Source organism: Chaetodon auriga, chromosome 3 (assembly GCF_051107435.1).
Source record: "Chaetodon auriga isolate fChaAug3 chromosome 3, fChaAug3.hap1, whole genome shotgun sequence".
NCBI classification, from domain to species: Eukaryota; Metazoa; Chordata; class Actinopteri; order Chaetodontiformes; family Chaetodontidae; genus Chaetodon; species Chaetodon auriga.
This window is the reverse complement of record NC_135076.1, coordinates 30,413,884-30,432,954: the sequence shown is the minus strand read 5'-3', so window position 1 is coordinate 30,432,954 and position 19,071 is coordinate 30,413,884. Positions and strand designations below refer to the sequence as shown.

The following is a 19,071-nucleotide window of genomic DNA, read 5'->3' as shown; positions in this document are numbered from 1 at the left end:
TTATTTTATTTGTTATTTACTTTCAGTTTCTTCAGAATTAAGTCAAAGGTTCATCAACCAATAAAATAAAAATTAGATATGAGCTGTCATGTTTTTCCTGTTGATACTGGAACAGTTTGTAGAAGAGCACAAAGGACAAAATCATACAAAACACTTGTTTTTCAATAGAAACAGCTCATTTAATGTCCCCTTGCAAGTAATGATTCAAAGTATGTGTGTGAGTCAAAGATTTGAAGCACTGACAACAAAGAAAAAATCCCCGTAATGAGTTTGTGGTTTTCTTCTCTCTGCAGTGCGTTTGGTCTGAACACATCTGCTCGGTCACATTAAAACCAAATCAGTTCAGTCAAAGTTATTTTAGGCAGCGTCGTCTGTAAAAGTGTTTCATCGTGACAAATAAGCCAAAATGAACCTGAAGTAGCAGCTCGTGTCAGCACAATGCAGCAGCTGTGTGAACGTTCATTTCAGGCTATTCTGGAGCTCAGCTGACTCATCTGAAGGTGATGTCCATTACTCAGAACTCAAGCAGGCTAAACTGCACATAATACATTAGGTTTTCAAAATGTGACTAACAAGACTCAGTATTTTACCTTCAAGTCTCAAGTCAGTCCAGTCTCACCGCAGACAAGTCCAACTCGTGTGCAAGTCTGAAATCTACAGCTCTGATGGACATAAAACAAAAATATTACACATTGTGTAAACTGCTGCATGATTAAAGCACCAACTGCCCTTAGAGTCACGCTTCGCTGCTTCATAGAAACCTGATTCTGAATAATAACTAATGCTGCAGCTTACTGTCTGTCCAGCCCTCAGTACTGTCTTCTAAGGACACAGGACAGAAAGCACGAAACCTGACGTCAATGTTTGTCAAGAAGTTGCAATATTTAGAAAAAAAGCCCTCCCATTTTCATCAAATACTCATGTTTGAAGTATTTCAAGAATGAAGTAATACTTGAAGACAAAAGGTATTTTGATTAAACAACACCGAATTCTCAAAATATTTCTTTATTCTCATAATAATACGACTTCTAGAAATCTTTTCTAACACTGATCCTGACGCTCTGTAGTCACGATATCAGTGACGGTCAACAGGAGCCCAATTAAATCCTCCAGTTTAACTGACAGTGATCGGAAAGCCTTATCTTATCTTATCTTATCTTATATTCAGACTCTGATAAATTCTCATCACTTCACTGACATCAGACTATTACCTCTGAACTTTCTGTTTCATTCCTCTGTTTGAACAGAGCAGCAATAAATCAGACATTCACACCATTCATGTGCAAACAGGCTGTTGTGCACTGGTTTTACTGGTTTTACTGGACAGTTAAATACAGTTTGATGAGATTCAGGCTTCAGATCAACTAATGAGGGTACAGTCATCCAGCAAAGAGGCACAAAGAAGAAAAAACACAACCCCCAAACTGATGCCAATGTCACACTTCAGGCTCCGCCTCCTTCCCAACACAAACAGATCTGAAAAAAAAAAAACCTCAAAGATTTGAAAAGCACCTCATTAATCTGAAGAATCTGCATTACTATTAGAATATTACAGATGAGGATTATTAATTATTATCAATCATCTGAGCCTTTCATTTTCAGTTTAGCTTTATGTTTTGTGAATTTTAAAATATTGGCATCAAGTTGGATATTCAATAATTCATCTGTTGGACATTTGTGTGGATTCTTCAATAAATCACTTTAAAAAAACGAGTATTTACTGTTTCATCCGATGGGCCGACAGCAGGAAACAGGTCTGAGGTCGGTGCTGAAGTTTACGAGCTGACCTGGAGCACCTGAACGCACATCAGGGCATCTCAGTTTAAGAGGAAGAGCAGTGTCTGCCTTCAGTTCCCTGAACGCATCGCAGTGACAGTACACACCCCCTGATAAGAGGCGGGGCCAGAGGTGTGACACAGCCGGCGACATATTGCACAACCAATCAGCTCAGTCCGCTGCTGACGTCTCTGAAGGGTCCACAGACGGTCTGAGGATTATTGATAAGGCATCCATTCTGACAGGAAGTCCCGATCCACCAAAACAGTCCGAACACGACGCTCTGAAACAACTTCCTGTCCTCAAAGAGTCATTTTCTTCAAAATAAAAGCAAGTGGAAACAGAAATCAACACAGTTCAGAGGTTGTGCTTCAGTCTGTCAGAATAAGGGCTGATCAACAGATCGACTGATCAATAACTCATCAATAACTGATGGTCAGGGTCAATGAAAAAGAGTTTCAGTGTTTCAGTCTCTTTCTGGGGAATCGGTGAAGCTCAGTGACTTCTGCTGATTTTCAAACGTTCAGCTCAGTTAAAGGACCAGTCTGCTGTTTTTCCTCAACATGTCGGTCTGTCTCTCAATCCCGTCTCACTTCCTGTCTGTGGCTCATTGGTTCGTGCTGAAGACGAAAATCTTTAAAACTCCTCACAAATATTTAGTTTCATGTTTAAAAGCTTCATTATAGCAGCTGCTCACTGTTTTATCAGACAATCTGGAGAAAAGACAGCATTTGTTGGGACTATTTTCAGCAGCGGAAGAATCCACATTTGGTGCTGTAGTGAGTGTTTGTGTGTGTGTGTGTGTGTGTGTGTGTGTGAGACTGAGTCAGAATAAACTACAGTGTGTGTTCATGGTGATGAAGAATCAACAGTGAGGCTCACTGATGAGTTTTAATGGAGTGCAGAGGAAGAAGATCAATCAGGCTGAGCTCTTAGCAGTTAGCAGTTAGCATCTACTGCTGGTTTGAGTCTGAATGGAATGAGATGAAATCACCAGAGAAGAAGTTTCAGTTAGGAAACATGTCAGAATCTGAGTTTTTTTTAATCAAGTTATCTGAACTGAACCAATGATTTCTGTGTTCATGTGGGAATCTGCTGCATGCTGGGGTCACATGTCTGTCAGATCCACTCCACAATAACCTGGTTGTATCCACAGAAACGAGCCGATTATTTTATTCAGCGTAAGTTTGTCTGACGAGAGCAAAACAAAACTAAAGACATCGTTTTGAACTCTGAGGACAGAGATGGACGCCCTTCACGTTTATTTTAGACCAAACGCACAAAAATAAGATGAACTCAGGATGAAAACATCAATCAGTGGAAGCTCTCAGACAGACCTGAAAACAGCTGCTGAAAGTCTGTGATCTGTTCTACAACCACTGACTGTTCAATCAGCTGGTTCCAGCTTCTGAAGAGAACTGGATTCAGGTTTTTAAAAATGTGCTTCAGATCTAACCCCTGACCAGTCGAACCAAACGGAGTCATTGTTTAATGTGAGAACTTTTTCTGAAGAAGTGAAATTATTATGGAGCAACGATGCGCCCTGCTCAGATGATGACTTGTTTGACTCCTCAGATTAATCTTGTGACCTCTTGTGGGGTCCTGACCCTCAGGTTGGGGAACTCTGAACTAACCAATGAATCGCTGGTTTACGCTTAAAAATAAAAATGCAGAATGAGACTCAGCGGGGAAACTCCTCCCTGATCAGCCAATCACTAACCAATCAGTGACGGATCGCCCTGACAGGTGACAGACTGAGGCACCGTGTCAGACAGGTGAGATGATGTCAGCCGGACCACACCTGGACTTTCAGGACGGGGTCTGTGAGGAGCTCTGCTGCTGCTGCTGCTGCTGCTGTGCTGCTCTGCAGTCCCAGTCTGTACCTGGACTCTGTGAGGGGGGGCAGTCTGTCTGCGGGGGGGTTGCCTCTATGGACCCTGCCTCCGCCGGCTGGAGCCCTCTGATTGGAGGGCTGGGTGAAGGATCGGCTCCTCCTGCTGTGGTTTTAATTTCTACTGAAACAATGTTTGGATCTTCTTCACTTGCTCCTCCTCCTCCTCCTCCTCCCCCCATCCAGATTTCGGCCACCACACTGACCTCCGCTGTTCCTGCTGACCCCTGACCTCCTGATGCGCCTTGTCCATCCCCTCCATTGGCAGGATCAGCGGAGGCGGGGTGCTGGTTGGATGACAGAGCTTCAGTGATGATGGCGGCCGTCTGAGCGACCCAGTTCAGCTCCGACCTCACCTCCCCTCCACCTCCTGCTGCTGGAGAGGAGGAGGAGAGCTGGGGGTCGGTCTGAGGGCCCGGCTGGGTGGTGCTGGGTCCTGGTTGGGTAGTGTTTGCAGGTCCAGGTCCTGGTCCTGGTCCTGGTCCTGGTCCTGCAGCAGCAGCAGCAGCAGCACTGTGGTTGTTGTTGAGGTTGTCCTGCAGGGCCGTCTGGTTGGCCTGACCGGCCTGCTGGTTCTGCAGCAGCATCTCCTGGATCCTGATCTGCTGCAGGATGGCAGGAAGCTCGTAGTGGTGGAAGAAGTAGATCATGGAGTGCTGCAGAAGAAGAACAGCACGATGTCAGTTACAGGATGTGACAATAATTAAACCATGTGTCATTTGACCTGAGAGGATCCAATACGAGTGTTTGTGAAACTGTCTCACAAAGCAGGTTCAGACTCTGCCACTTCTCTGGATTCAGTAAACCAGCACCAACCATCCAGGATCAGCGATCCCACAGCCGATGACCGAAGCTCCATCGACATTAAACCAGGTTTTCATGTGAAAACTGTTTTAACTATCCACGTGTTGGCTTGACTGATGCGTTGTGGCGTAGACTTCAGAGGTGCAGACGGTGAACACAAACATCTAAATTACATTTACAATTTGTCAGAAACGGTCCAGCGAACGCTGTTAGAAATCATTCCATTTGTGGAAAGTCAGAATTATTCCATCAAAAACACACTGCATGACTCAAAGCTTAAATGTTCACGTCTGATCTATCATTGATCTGTAACTGATGGTCTGAGACACAGACACTCGGTCCTGGTCGGTTGTGAAGCTGCTGCAACAAAAATAACGATGAATGAATGAAGCCTGACTCACCTCGTCACATGTCCTGTTACAGATGAGCTGGTACATCTTTAAATTAATCCTTTCACCACCAACAAGCCATCAGTGCAGCAGGAGGCAACATTTTCAAGCTGATTGTGACTGGTAAAGGGAGGAGTGAGCGAGTGTGCGCACCTGACTGAACCTCGTTGGCTCAAGCTTTTGTGCATGATAACTTTTATCTGAATGTGGCCCTGATCTTCAAACACGGCTTCACGAATCCAGATTAAGATGTTGTGGACTGCTTCCAGCTAAAAGGATCTTATTATTTCTCATTAAGACAATTTGGTTTTTGAACTCAGTCAGAGGTTTGATTGGTTCATCTTACATGAAGCTATCTTGACTATCAGTCTTCTTATTGGTCAGAGGTTCCTTGCTGAGTGAAAGGACCTTGAAGTCTCTGAGTGGCAGCCATGATGAAAGCTCATGCTGAAGAGAGGTTCCTCATTGCTTCCTTTCTGATCTCCTATAGCAAAGAATACACTCGACCATCTTTTATCAAAGGAGAGGAGATAATGGCATCCCACAATTCCTTGCAGTGGGAACATTCAAAGTGACACGATTCAACATTGGCCATCACATAATGACGCAGCCTCATGAATTCTCCTTCACAGTTTTCTTTGACCTCGTGACCTTTTCCTTCGAGATCATAGGAAGTGTACAGGAAAAGACACAGGACGTAAATCTTTTGACTATTCATGAGGCTCAGGGTCAGAATGATGAAGATGATGATAGTGGTGGTGGTTCTGACCTGGATGAAGAGCCAGGAGGTGACCAGGGCCAGACTGCTGTACTGACCGTTGAAGCGGTAGTGATAGGCATAGAAGGCAAAGTGGTACAGATAGAAGAACCTGAGGAACACAAACAGACTTGTTCAAACACACAAACTGTCAAACCACGTCACGTTCATCTTTTTCACCGTTTGAGAATAATCCATTAACTTTCCAGTAATTTAAGGTGTTTTAATGGACTTTTAAGTGGCTTGTTATCACATTTATGCTATTTATATGGATTATCTGCCCCATTTAAAGGCTTTAAGGACTAAAATAAATTAGACCGTTCATTTAGACAAAAATGGCTTCATGCAATTTGTTGAATTTGAAGGGTTTTTTAACCCTCAAAAAGTCAAGATTAAAAGTCAAGTCCTTCAAAAAGGAACACATTGAGGGCTGCCTGTTAAGTTGTGCATTTAAGCGGTTAATATCTATCAGTCCATGAATGTTTTCAGCAATGTGTCCAAATCTGTTAAACGTGTTCAAAATCTGAATACTGAATAAATTAAATCTTCTTCATTAGTAGCTGGAAAACATAAACATAAACATAAAACATAAACCAAAGTCGCTGAACTTTAATAAGACCTTCAACGGCGCCTCAGAGCGTGGTTTTAAAAGAGCCAATGGTGTGAGCTAGTGTTGGTCATGTGACCCACCTCAGCCAATGACGTTTGCTGGTGTTGGTGTGGCAGCAGATGGCGTCGTACTGATCGGCCAACCAGACGATGAGGATGATGTAGAAGGCCGTTGTTGTGTCATTGAAGAATTCCGACATTATGGCCTCCATGCCTGATAAACAGGAAGTGACATCGGCAGGGCACATTTGTATTTAACTCTTTAAATGTCTTTAAAACCACCATGTGCTTTAGACTTAACTCTATGACTGGTGGACAGACGACATCTGGTGCCTACATTCAAAGTGAAAAAGTGTTTTTCTCAAGAAGACTTGACCGCCTCGGCATGGGGTTTGTCTGTCCTGACTTGGGACTTGATTGTCTTGACTCAGTTGAAAAGCCTTTATTAATATGACTTGTTGACATGGATCTCAATTTGTAACATCTTGGTTCTGTCTGTCTTGACCTAGGACTTGGCTGTTTGGACTTGGCCCTTGGACTGTCTGACCTGGGACATGACTGTCTTGACCCTGGTCTGGTCTTGTCTTGACTTGAGGATGTCTTGACTCCCAACTCAACTGTCTTGATGTGCCATGACTTGCCACACTTACCACTGAATCCTGAGCCTAAATTAACTAGTTTAACTGGATTCTCTAGATCTGAAGTGAATCCTTAGTCTGGCCTGGCTCAGAATCAGATGCAGACTGTGTCAGCAGCTTCTAGCACATGAACTTACCCACTAGGGCCAGGATGACAGTGAGCAGGGGAGCTGCTGGGAAGGCAATGGTCATGTTCATCTCCAACATCTGAAGAAGATCCACTGAGGGGGGCAGACCAAGACCAGATTAACACACAGCGGATTCTCAAGGTAAGAGAGACCGGGATTTAACAGTCTGAATAGAAACTTTCATGTTCAAGACTAAGATCATTGACAGACACCAACCGAGTCAACAGAAGAATGAACCACCTTCAGCTGATGGTTTAATAGTTAATAGTACTCTGTTCAAGTAGCCGATCACATGTTTCACACACTTCTAACATTTGTTTAATAGAAAACTCTCAAACAGTTCTAACTGGACTGGGTTACATTAAACTGGTCTCGACTGGTGAGGATTACATTAAACTATGGCTGCGACAACTAATTGATTAAATCGATTAAAACTGCTTATAAAAATAGTCACAAATTCAACGATTGATCAGTTGAGTCTCTGTTATGAAGCACGCCACATGCTGTGGCTACATCCCCTAAGGTGGACAAAGTAAACCAGCCAATGCCACGCCTTGTGTAGCTCAAGTGATGAATTTCAGGAAATGACGGAGTGTCTTCAGTCTCTGGAGTGACTATGGCTGTGAGGCTGATGGTACAACAAACCAACCCAAGCTGTCAAAAAGTATGGGAGCACTTTATATGAAAGCCTTCAAAGAGGAGCAGAAGAGCAATTCTCTTCTTCTTGCTGTTCTACCTCAGAAGTGGCTTCTTTGCAGCAATTCGACCATGAAGGCCTGATTCACGCAGTCTCCTTTGAACAGTCGATGTTGAGATGTGTCTGCTACTTCAGCATTTATGTGGGCTCTAATCTGAGGTGCTGTTAATTGCACTTTCTGAGACCGGTAACTCTGATGAACTTATCTTCTACAGCAGAGGCAACTCTTGGTCTTCCTTTCCTGCGGTGGTCCTCATGAGAGCCAGTTTTATCATAGGGTTTGATGGTCTTCGCCACTGCACTTGAGGATACGTTCAGAGTTCTAGAAATTTTCTGGATGGACTGACTAAAGTAATCATGGATTGTCCTTTCTCTGTACTTAGTTGAGTGGTTGTTGCTATAATGTGGATTACAACAGTAGTCAAATAGGGCCATTCACTGTATAGACCTTTGAACCAACCCCACCTCTACACAACACAACTGATGGCGACCTATGTTTCCATTTCATTTGGCTATGGTGATCATGGATGCATTCAGAGCAGCAGTCACATTTATGTTATGTGCAAACCCTTTCGTATGTTTACACGCGCAAATACAGCAGCTCTAGCAGCAGAGATGAATGAGTGCTCCCCCCCCCCCCCGGAATGTTTTCTGAAAATGGACACGTGTGCACGCTGTTATTTTTGTCCTCACAGTGATGATGATGAAGGTCAAACTGAAGAATCATCACAGGTACGAACATGCTGAACTGGATAAGCTGCAGGACAAATGCTCTTGGATAAAGTTAACGCTCTTCAGGAGTCTGAAGCTCAACAAGCAGCTTTCAGGCCTCATTCTGACAGAGAGTGTTCTACAGGCAGGTTTGTGCTAAGCTAACAGCCAAGAAGTTAAAACCTCCTTCAGAAAGAGAATCAAAAAGAAAAGAGAAACAAAGTCAAACTGTCCAAAGCACCAGTTTGTCTATATAATTCACAGAGTTGATGGAAAACCTGACATGTCTGTGTGTTCTGACCTTCATGGTGGACGTTACCAAGAACCTCAGAGCTAAACCTGAAGCTCCAGCAGCTTCTAAGCTCTCTGCTGTCAAATGTGAAACCATGTGAAGTGAAATTAATGCTAAAGAGGAAACACTGAGCAGGTTCCTGCTCTGAAGAACAATAGCTGCTCTGAAGTCTGAATCTGCTGCTGAGGTGAAACTCCTTCAGGTGTTTCAGGACATAAAGAGTCGACAAAAGGAAATGGTAATCAACAGATTAATCAATTATCAAAATAGTTGTTTGTTGCAGCCCATTACATTACATTACATTAAAGCAGAGTGGAAACTGACCACTGCAATCGGCTGGCGACCGGTTCAGGGTGTACCCCGCCTCCCGCCCATTGCCAGCTGGGATAGACTCCAGCCCCCCGCAACCCCGAATGGGATACGCGGGTATAGAAGATGAATGAATGAATGAATGAATGAATGAACGAAACTGACCAATAAAGACGAAGATCTGGTGGTGAGAGTATCTGAGCAGCATGGACACCGACAGAGTCTGAAAAACACAGAACAACGAACATTGAATTAATCTCAATTGACTTTAATCTTTGCTTTCTTTCATTTGAACTGGTTCCATGACTCATTGCCTTCTTTCTGAAACACCAGCTCTCACTGTCACGCTAACCAGAAACATTAGCATGTCCATGAAAGTCTAAACTCTCAGTTTCATTCATTTAAAGTTGAACTTCATCCTTCACAGCTGCTTCAGTTGCTGTAAATCCAGCTGACTGGGACTTAATTACTTACAAATATGACCATGATGACGAAAGCAGCCAGATAGGAGGTTCTGGCCATCCACATGCTGACGAAGCGGTAATGTTCTCCAGACACCACATTTCTCAGAAATCCTGCAGAGAACCACATCATAACATCGCCCACCTGCTTAATACACACCTTTACCTCACTCAGAGTATACCTGCACTTCACACAACTGGTTACTGTCAACTATGATCGACTCAATGCCAGATTTCCCAGAAACCCCCAGGAACTGGAGGAACGGGGGTTCTCTACCTTTGTTCTCCTCGTTTTCAGCGAGCGCCTTTACACTGGACATCAGGATGTCGTCATACCCCAGAAACTCATCCAGCAGGAAGCGGCTAAAGCTGTCGCCAAAACACTCATCCTTCATGGGATCTGGAAACACAATGAAGACAGTGAGACAGGCAGGTGTGGACAGGTGCTACTGTCACGTGACTCCCAGACAGACAGGTGCTAAAGTCACGTGACTGTCAGACAGACAGGTGCTACTGTCACGTGACTCCCAGACAGACAGGTGCTAAAGTCACGTGACTGTCAGACAGACAGGTGTGTCACTGGTGCTCACCCAGAGTGACCACCATGACGGGGATGTTGAGTCTCTGTCGGGTGCTCTGAGACAGACGCAGGAAGCCGTACTCCAGAGAATACTCCACGATGTACTCCTCCTGAGGCCACACTGACAACGACAACAACAGACTTTAATCTACAGCCACACATCGACAGACATCAACAGACAGCAGTCAGTACAGACAGACTGACATTCAGCTCCCTTCATAACAAGTAAAAGTAAAGCTAACAGTAGCACTTTAGCAGTATTTGTTTAACATACGATGTGTTCAGGTACCCTACTGAGTGTAGGTCATATGTGGTCTGGTAGCAGTCCAGCACAGATCCACTGCACTCGCTCACGTACAACAGAGGAAAACAGGCATGAAACTTTGCTTCAGGTAGCTTTCATATGCGTTTAGTGTGATTGAGTCTACGGGAACAGCTGGACTGAATAAAATAAAATTTCATCAACTCTGACATCTGTGAGACGGACAACTGTGAAACGACTGAGACGCTTCAGTCAACGTCAGGGTGAGTGTTTGCAGTTACAACCAGGTATTAAGATGCTAGAAAAACAAGCCAGACAACAGAATGCAGTACCATCAACACTGTGCTGGAAGGACTGTGTTTAAAGGAGCGATGCTACTTTAGATACTACCAATGAGTTATAATACTTGAAGTGCTGATTAATGAATAATACTGCTCTGGGCTGAATGCTTACTGCTACGCACGCACGCGCGCACACACACACACACACACACACACACACACACACATTAGTTTTCAAAGTGTAAATGCCTCTGTTCTACACTGTTTGATCCTAATGAGCGTTGATCTAATATTAATTCTCAGACGGTTTAAAAGTGACTGTGGCTCTCACTGGGTGCAGCTGTCACCATTAAGTTTTTTACTGTTTACCACGTAAAGTGGAAAGGCTCTTAAATCAGGATTTATCCGCATCATCATTATTGGTTTTGGTTGGCAGAGACTCTGCCGCCACCTGCTGGTGTGAATGAGAATCTCAGCTCTTTACACAAAAGCAGAAATCTAATATGTGACAACACTGAAGGAGGTTTAAACGGCCCACACGTACAGGGCTGAAGTTCTTTATTAGTTCATCTGCTGATTATTTTCTAGATCAACTGAGGAAACGTGTTAAAATACCATAAGCTGTGAAAAACAACTGTTCTAATGTCTCAGTGTCCTAACGGACGTCTTCACACATCGGCTGAAAACCCAGTTTACTGGGACAGACACAGAGACAAAGTATCTGAGGCTGTCCAGATTTCTGTACTTCTACTTGTTCATGACTAATGAGCAAACTGTTTCACCACAAATGTGTTAAATACAAACTGACAACACAAGTTGTTTTTCTGCTTGGTTTTTTCAACTGTGCGATAATCAGAAACTCTACGTTCTGCACATATACAGACAGAGTATTTCTAACACATGACAGTAGAAGTTTTTCTTATAAATATATTGCCAATAGTACTTTTTATGGCATTTAGTATTTTTATAATCTGTACATAATGTACATACACACAGTTTTTCTGTTCTGTATCCTGTGTACTTTTTTTATTTTGACGCTTTGTGCCACAGTTCTTTGTAATACTTGCTGGCTGTAACAACTAAATTTCCCCCGTGTGTGATCAATAAATTCTTATCTTGTCTTAAATTTACACAATCAAAGAAGTCAGCCGGGTGTTTCTGTCCTGGAGGAGGAGAGGGAGGAGGAGGAAGATGAAGAGAGGGAGGAGGAGGAGGAGGAGGAAGAGAGTTTACCTGCTCTGGTCATCATCTCCAGCTCAGACACTGAGTCCTTCAGCGGCTGCATACCTTTAGTGGTCTGGCTGAAGGAGACATCCTGGCTGTCGTTTACTCCTCCTCCTCCTCCTCCTCCTCCTCCTCCAACACCTCCTCCAATCAGAGATGGCTTCAGACGAGGCTCAATGTCCAGCTCAAACTGCAGCAGACACAAAGAGGAGACAGGTGGGGCAGGGTGCATGTTCTCCCATCCAGGTGCTCCGGTTCCCCGCCATCAAACCATGTTTGTCAGGTTAATCCTGCTCTCTAAGAACTGGACTCGACTTCATTTTTAGGGGGACCGATGAAGGATGACGTCATTTAAAACAGGCTGGACAACAAGAAGTTCCAGTGCTGCAAGTACCAAGCCAAGAACTGGACTTCCCTGATCTCATGTCCACCACATTGCAAGTCCTGCTCACACCTGGTGACCCCTGGTGACCCCTGGCAAACCTCGCTGACCACTGCTCACACCTGGTGACCCCTGCTCACACCTGGCGAACCTCGCTGACCACTGCTCACACCTGGTGACCCCCGCTGACCACTGCTCACGCCTGGTGACTCCTACTCACACCTGGCGAACCTCGCTGACCACTGCTCACACCTGGTGACCCCCGCTGACCACTGCTCACACCTGGTGACCCCTGCTCACACCTGGCGAACCTCGCTGACTACTGCTCACACCTGGTGACCCCCGCTGACCACTGCTCACACCTGGTGACCCCTGCTGACCCCTGCTCACACCTGTACCCGTTTTACATAGACAAAAGACCGCTAACACCCACTCCTGACTCTGCAGTAGTCATGGGTATTTATCAGTTCCAGCTCTGACCAGCAGTGATGGGAACATGGCATCCGGGTGGATATGCTCATTTTAACGTCATTTCCCGCCCGATGCTATGACACAGAGTGGACTCCTGGACAATGAAGCATTAATAACCAGGAACATCATTTGCTGTTCTTACAGTCTATGGGAACAACGAGCCGCTGCAATTTTATTCTTTGTGAGAATAAAATTCTTTTGAGAGCTTCACCTGATTCAAGGGGAATCCTTTGGTCAGCGCTGACCATCAAACATGACGTGCTGGGTATCGTCTGAACTTTATCAATTCAGTTCCTTTGCAATTGTGTAGTGCTGTCTGATCTGTGTGTCTGTGAACTCAACTCCCTCGTTTGATTAGTTAACCGTTACTACACGATCAGCATTACTACATCATCAAACGTTACGTTTCTAACTACATCCCAACAAATGAATTCAAATAAACAAACAACTCTTACGATACATCCATATAATAATTAAACAGTATCAGGCTGAGCTATTCAGAGCTCACACTCGCCTTTTCTCTCTCTCACACACACACACACACACACACACACACACACACACACACACCTTAGTTTCCACAGCATTCTACCTCACAGACTCAACCACCTGCTCCTCGCTAACTCCTGCCCCACAGCCAATCACAACACGCTGGTGTGTTGATGCATGACGCAGACGGTCCTGGCAGATATGCAGCCTTTGTGTGCAGTGACACGGGGTTTGTGTGACAAAACCGAAATCCAGATTTGTTTATGGGAACCCGATTCCTGGCCTTTTGGACTCGGTTCTACCTTCGAAGCAGCTTTCAATTCCAAAGCCAACATGGGTCAATGGGAGAGGAGTCAACCCCCCATTCTTAGCAGATTTACCCTCATTTAAAAAACCCATTTATACGCACTGCTTTTACACCTGGTGCCATCTCTGCTCACCTGCACTGAGCTGTTGTCAAACATCTCCAGGGTCATCTCCTCCTCATCTTCCTCTTCCTCCTGCAGCACAGCCAGGCTAAGCCCTGCCACTCCTCCTCCTCCTCCTCCTCTTGCTCCTCCTCTCACCTCCTCAACCTCCAGCTCCTCCTGAAGGCCCGCGGAGTCGTAGTACTGCAGAAAGACGGAGGCTCGGCTGGAGTTCCTCTGGATCTCGACCCGCAGGATGCCGTCACGAGGCCAGCGTTCCCTCACCACTTCCAGACAGTTTATGGGAGAGCGAGAGAAGGCAATGTGGATGTAGGCGAGGATGAAGAGGACGAAGAGCGCCTGAGCAGGAGCGCAGACAAACAGAGGGAAGTCAGTAATGGCTGGAAACTGGACACCTTTAAGGAGCTGGTGGAGAGGAGGACACTGGACAGACCCTGAACATCCTCTGCACCACCTCATGGACTGACAGCAGAGCTCCTTCTCCAACAGACTGCTCCAGCTCTGCTGTCACAAGGAGCGCTTCAGGAAATCATTCCTGCCACGAGCGTCACACTGAACAACAGCAGCTTAAACAGTTCATCCACCAACCTCACAAATCAATACTTTACATATTATCTGCACTACTGCACATACTGTGTATTGTTAACATTTATTTATCATCTGCAACTTGCACATATTTTTCTGGTATATAGTTTATAGCTCTGCCTCTCTCTTTAAGAACTGATGTTAATATTTGTTTATACACTTTGTTACATTGTATTTTATTATATGATTCTATCATATTATTGTATTATACACGATGTATTGTATATTATAACACATATTATATAACTATAACCTTAGTTATGCTTTGTTATATTTTTTAAGAACATTCTTTTTCTCTTAGTTTTCATTAGTTCTACTTATGTCTAATGTTTATGTGTATGTTTAAAGTGCTGCTGCTACAAAAGAATTTCCCAAATTGGAATCAATAAAGTAAAGTCTAAGTCTAAGTCTAAATCTAAGTCTAAGTCTGAGAAGTCATAATAGCTTCAGCTCCAGAACTTAGCAGACAGGTGGAAAATCTCACCCATTATTCAGACCAAAACTTATAGTGAATGAACACGTGGCGGTGTCATAAAAAACTTCATGTTTTGGCCTTCAGCTTTGGAACAGCAAGTCTCACAAACACAATTCTTTGTTCCTGGATTCTGTGGGCCCAGACGAATCTATCCACACACTTTTAAGTAAAGAAAAAATTTCCATCAGTTCGAATCTTCCACCGTCAACTCACTGCAAAAGGTCACATTTTGACCAATACTGCAGTCAAAACTTCCAAAAAAAATCATTTGAATTTCACTGCAGGTCCTACAGAGCTGGAACTATGTGACGTCAATAAACTCTCCTTCTGTGGACAGACAAAGCCTCTTTCAGAAGTTTGGGAGGTGGAAACCAGCTGCAGGCGGCTCTCCATCCATACGTACAAACAGCCTCCGGCCATGGCTGTCGCAAGCATAATGAGGGTGAAACACCAAGCAGAAAAGGCATTTCTCTTGACTGGACCAGGAACAGCAGCTGTGGTTCTGCTGTTGGTGGAGAAAGGCCCCTGAACCGATTCCAGGAGACGAGTCTTAAATAAAGAGTCCTTTAATGAAGAGATGTCTGCTCACAGACTCCATCTGAGGATGACTTCAATCAGCCGGATTCTCTAAAAGAACACAGAACCCTTCTGGATTCTAAATTTGACTCCGTTTGTGTAAATCACTGATAAAAGAAAAAACCTTCACAGGTTTATACTGTATGATAAATGTGATAGAAATGATATTTTATGATTGATGATATAAATTTAATGGGATTTGTGCTGCTCATTGGAAGTGTCATTTTGTGGCCCGTACTACAAAACTTTCAACCTCTGCAGCACCAGTGTCTACAGCTGCAAGGCCAGCTATGTACAAGGCACGAGTGCTTCAATCAGTTTCTGCTGTAGGATGAAACCAGTATACAAAAACCTTCTTTAAGGATTTGCAGGTCTGAACACTTTCACAATCCTCCACGGGATCTACAATGGATGGCTCCTAGGTGGTGCTTTCATACACTTTGATCTGTTATCTTGAACAAAACCTGCTGCAAACCAAGTTAAGTTTGCAGAAATTACCATGGCGATGTACCCCAGAGGTGAAAAGCCAGGGTTGAACCTAAAGTTACCTCGCTAAGTTCAAAGCCTCCATGGTACAGACCTCTGTACAGACGCCAGCTCAGGCGGAAGTCAGTCTAAACGCTGAGAAAAGCCTGGAGGTGTGACTGCTGCTAATCTGATGGAGCAACACAAACTCTGGATTTCCACACCAGACTACATTCAAAATCCTGTCATTTTAATCCTTGTTCATGCAGATTAGACACACCTGCTTAATTCAGAGCAACATTCTTTAGCTGTTTAGTTGTTTTCCAGACAGATCTTTACATATTAAGATGAAAATGAGGGACAGTTTGTGAGTGCAGTTAAAGACATTGTCCTGGATGGACTCACCACTCATGAACATGTCTGGTGAGTGTCATGTCTGTCTTCATCAATCTATCATTAAAACAGAGGAGACTTTCATATAAACGATCCCTGCAGCTTCCTTCTTAGGCCCTTTAGTGAACTTGGTGACTCATTAGAAACTCAGTTAAACAAGTCCTGACAGAAACTCTGCTTATCTGAAGACGTTCACTCACCTTGAGCAGGACGAAGAACTCAAAGACTCTCCTGAAGGATGGGGGGAACAGTCGGGCGTAAGTGACCGCCATCTTGAAGAAGAGGGCATGGAAGAGGCGGTCTCTGACGTTGATGAGAGGGTTCTGGTTCATATTGGGGTTGCGGATCCTGTTGGGTCCCATGTTGTTGTTGTTGTTGTTGTTCAGAGGGACATTGTTGTTGGCCTGGTTCTCAGACATGGTCTCTGTCTCTGGATTATTCAGTTCACACTGCACAAATGAACAGCTGATTCTAGGTCAGCATGACTGCTGCCGGGGCTCCCCCAATGTAAAGGTAAGACTCTGACCTCAGATCAGATGAAGAAGGTCTCCACAGAGTCTAAAGCTGATTCACTGATGGACTGGTCTTCTTCATGCAGCTGAGACTGTTGGGCAGAAAACTGACCAATGAGAGAAGTTCATTAAGTACAGTCAAAACCTTCAGTCAATTAATGAGTCACAGCCATCACAACAGACACAGCCGACACAACAGACAACCAACACGGCCAACACAACAGACACAGACACATCCGCCACCCAACAGGCCGGCTCTGACCACCATCAGGTGAACAGCTCTTACAAACCAACGCTTCATCTCAACGAGTTGTCGCTTCGACGATGCTGCAAGCCGAGTTTCTGTCTTCACAGTGGATTTCAATGTCCCACACAAACAGCTCACATATCATTTGATTATGGACTCTATTTTCCCATGTTTTGGTTTCCAAGTCACTAACAGAGACAACAGTTATTGAACTTTTTCAAATACCGATCACTGCAGCCACTGAAGGCTCAGATTGTTATAAGTGTCCGAAGACATGATGGAAAGGATCCTGCAGAGACAGACCTTTCTGTTAAAGAGGAAGATTCTTTTAGTTTAACCAGAAGCAGCTGTTATAGCGCTCTCACCAAAGCCACCAGACTCCATTCACAAAAACAGTGATTTAACATCGGAAAACAAACTTCATTCAAATCGACAGAAACAAAATAAAACCCATCAAAACCTTCTTGGTTCATCTTTAACTGTTCAACAATCATCATTAACTCTGGTTTGGTTGAAATAAACCCTGAATTTATTGAATCAGGAGAGGAGAGAGAGAGAGGGCGACATGAAAGAAGCAGAGAAAACAGAGTGTAGACACAAATGTTCTCACATGGGACTTCAACAGATTTTCACGGTTAAAATAAAAACAGTAATTATTGGACAACAGAAACCCTGGAGGTGTGACTCCTGTTCGTCATGCAGTGAATTCAGTGCAGCTGCCGTGATGGTGCTGCTGGTTTTTGTCTAAATTGCTTTAATTGACAGCCCTACAACAGATAGATGGACTTTAACTCATCCCATGACTTTACACCTATGATCACTGTTTTATTTCTATTTATTGTGCTCCTTATCTCTTCCTTCTTTATTATTCCTTTGCTTATTTATTTGCAAGTACATGCATTTATGCCAGTACGTTTGTATCAGAGCATGTATGTGTATCAGTGTATTTGTAACAGTGTGTATTTGTATCAGAGCATGTATATGTACCACTATATATATTTGTACGATTGTGTGTATTTGTATGGGTTGGAGAGTAAATATTTGGTGTCCTACTTGTCTTGAGGCCTGCTGTCTCCTCTGGTCCAGCAGATAAACATCCTCCATTAAACACTTAATAACTCTCTTTTAACTACAGCTAACATTAGCTTTGGATTAGCATTTAGCTGACTTACCAGTTATTTACTCCGCAGCTGTGTCCATGCTAGCGCCTTCGCCTCGGTGTTTTCATCACAACAAGCAGACCATTACCGCGACAGCTAGTACTGTTAGCAGGTTGCTTTAGCACGCTAGTCGGACATAGGAAGATAACGCCAAAGGAGCTAGGAGTTAAAGCTAGTTTAACAGTAGGAGAGCAGCGGTGTTAGCTGGCAGCCAGCCGGTTTCAAACTATGTCGGGAGTCATTCCAGCTTGATTCAACACACTGAGAGGAGATAAAGAAAACCTCCGTTTAATGCTTCGGGAGGTTCTAGATGAACTCTGAGCTTCACTTCAGCTAATGTAAGCTAACAGATGCTAACGGGAGCTAACAAGAGACGGCTGCTGTTACAAGACGAACCAGAATCAGGGCGGAAATACGGGTCCTGTAAATCGATCAGCTATTTCCCCCGAGTTGTATCTGCCAGCCTGCCTGCTTTTTCTTCATCTTCTTCCAGTGTTAACTGCAGTTGACATCCTGATTGTCACATTACCGCCATCTTGTGGAGTTAGTTTATTATTATTATTATTATTATTATTATTATTATTATTAGTAGTAGTAGTAGTAGTAGTAGTAGTAGTAGTAGTAGTAGTATTTACCCTCTGAAGACGTCTATGTCCCTTTTTTTTATTATCATTTTAGAATGCGCATAGCAAGATTATTAGCAATTACACAGAACTTGAACACAAGAATCAATCAATCAATGGTGGAAAATAGCAACCAACTATAACCATAAAACAGAAAAAGTCATATTGAAAAGCAGATAAGGATGCATAAAAACAAAGGCAAATGTTAAAACAAAAAAAAAAACAAAAAAAAAAAGAGGCACAAAGGAGCAAGGTATGGTATTTTGGACCAGAACAAAGTGACAAAGGAACATTTAAAAAATAGATGTTCAACAGTTTCAGCCTCTGAAGCGCAAAAGGCACATGGATCAACAGCAAATTTAAATCTTTAGTGCAGAAAATCACTGCCAGGGTATATTGCTGATACTATTTTAAAATGGGTTTCTTTTACTTTAGGAGCAACAGGGCAAGATATAT

General features: G+C 43.8%; 1 protein-coding gene across 3 annotated transcripts; it reads right to left on the bottom strand.

Annotated features, from left to right (window-relative positions):
* Positions 1-1,270: 1,270 nt before the first annotated feature.
* On the bottom strand, positions 1,271-18,415 carry tmem259 (transmembrane protein 259). 3 transcript variants are annotated; one of them, XM_076726894.1, is made up of 12 exons: positions 18,005-18,415; positions 16,274-16,677; positions 13,592-13,918; positions 11,819-11,999; positions 10,053-10,163; positions 9,740-9,862; positions 9,476-9,576; positions 9,167-9,224; positions 7,002-7,085; positions 6,308-6,440; positions 5,630-5,729; positions 1,271-4,323 (listed from the first exon to the last, which is right to left on the bottom strand). In XM_076726894.1, exons 2-12 carry the CDS (start codon positions 16,490-16,492, stop codon positions 3,586-3,588), a joined length of 2,175 nt encoding a protein of 724 aa, XP_076583009.1. In that variant the 5' UTR covers positions 16,493-16,677; positions 18,005-18,415; the 3' UTR covers positions 1,271-3,585. The 3 variants fall into 3 exon arrangements, with proteins under 3 accessions (XP_076583009.1, XP_076583011.1, XP_076583010.1); XM_076726896.1 differs by having other exon boundaries at positions 11,873-11,999; positions 16,274-16,692; positions 18,005-18,406; XM_076726895.1 differs by having other exon boundaries at positions 11,873-11,999; positions 18,005-18,406.
* Positions 18,416-19,071: the final 656 nt, after the last annotated feature.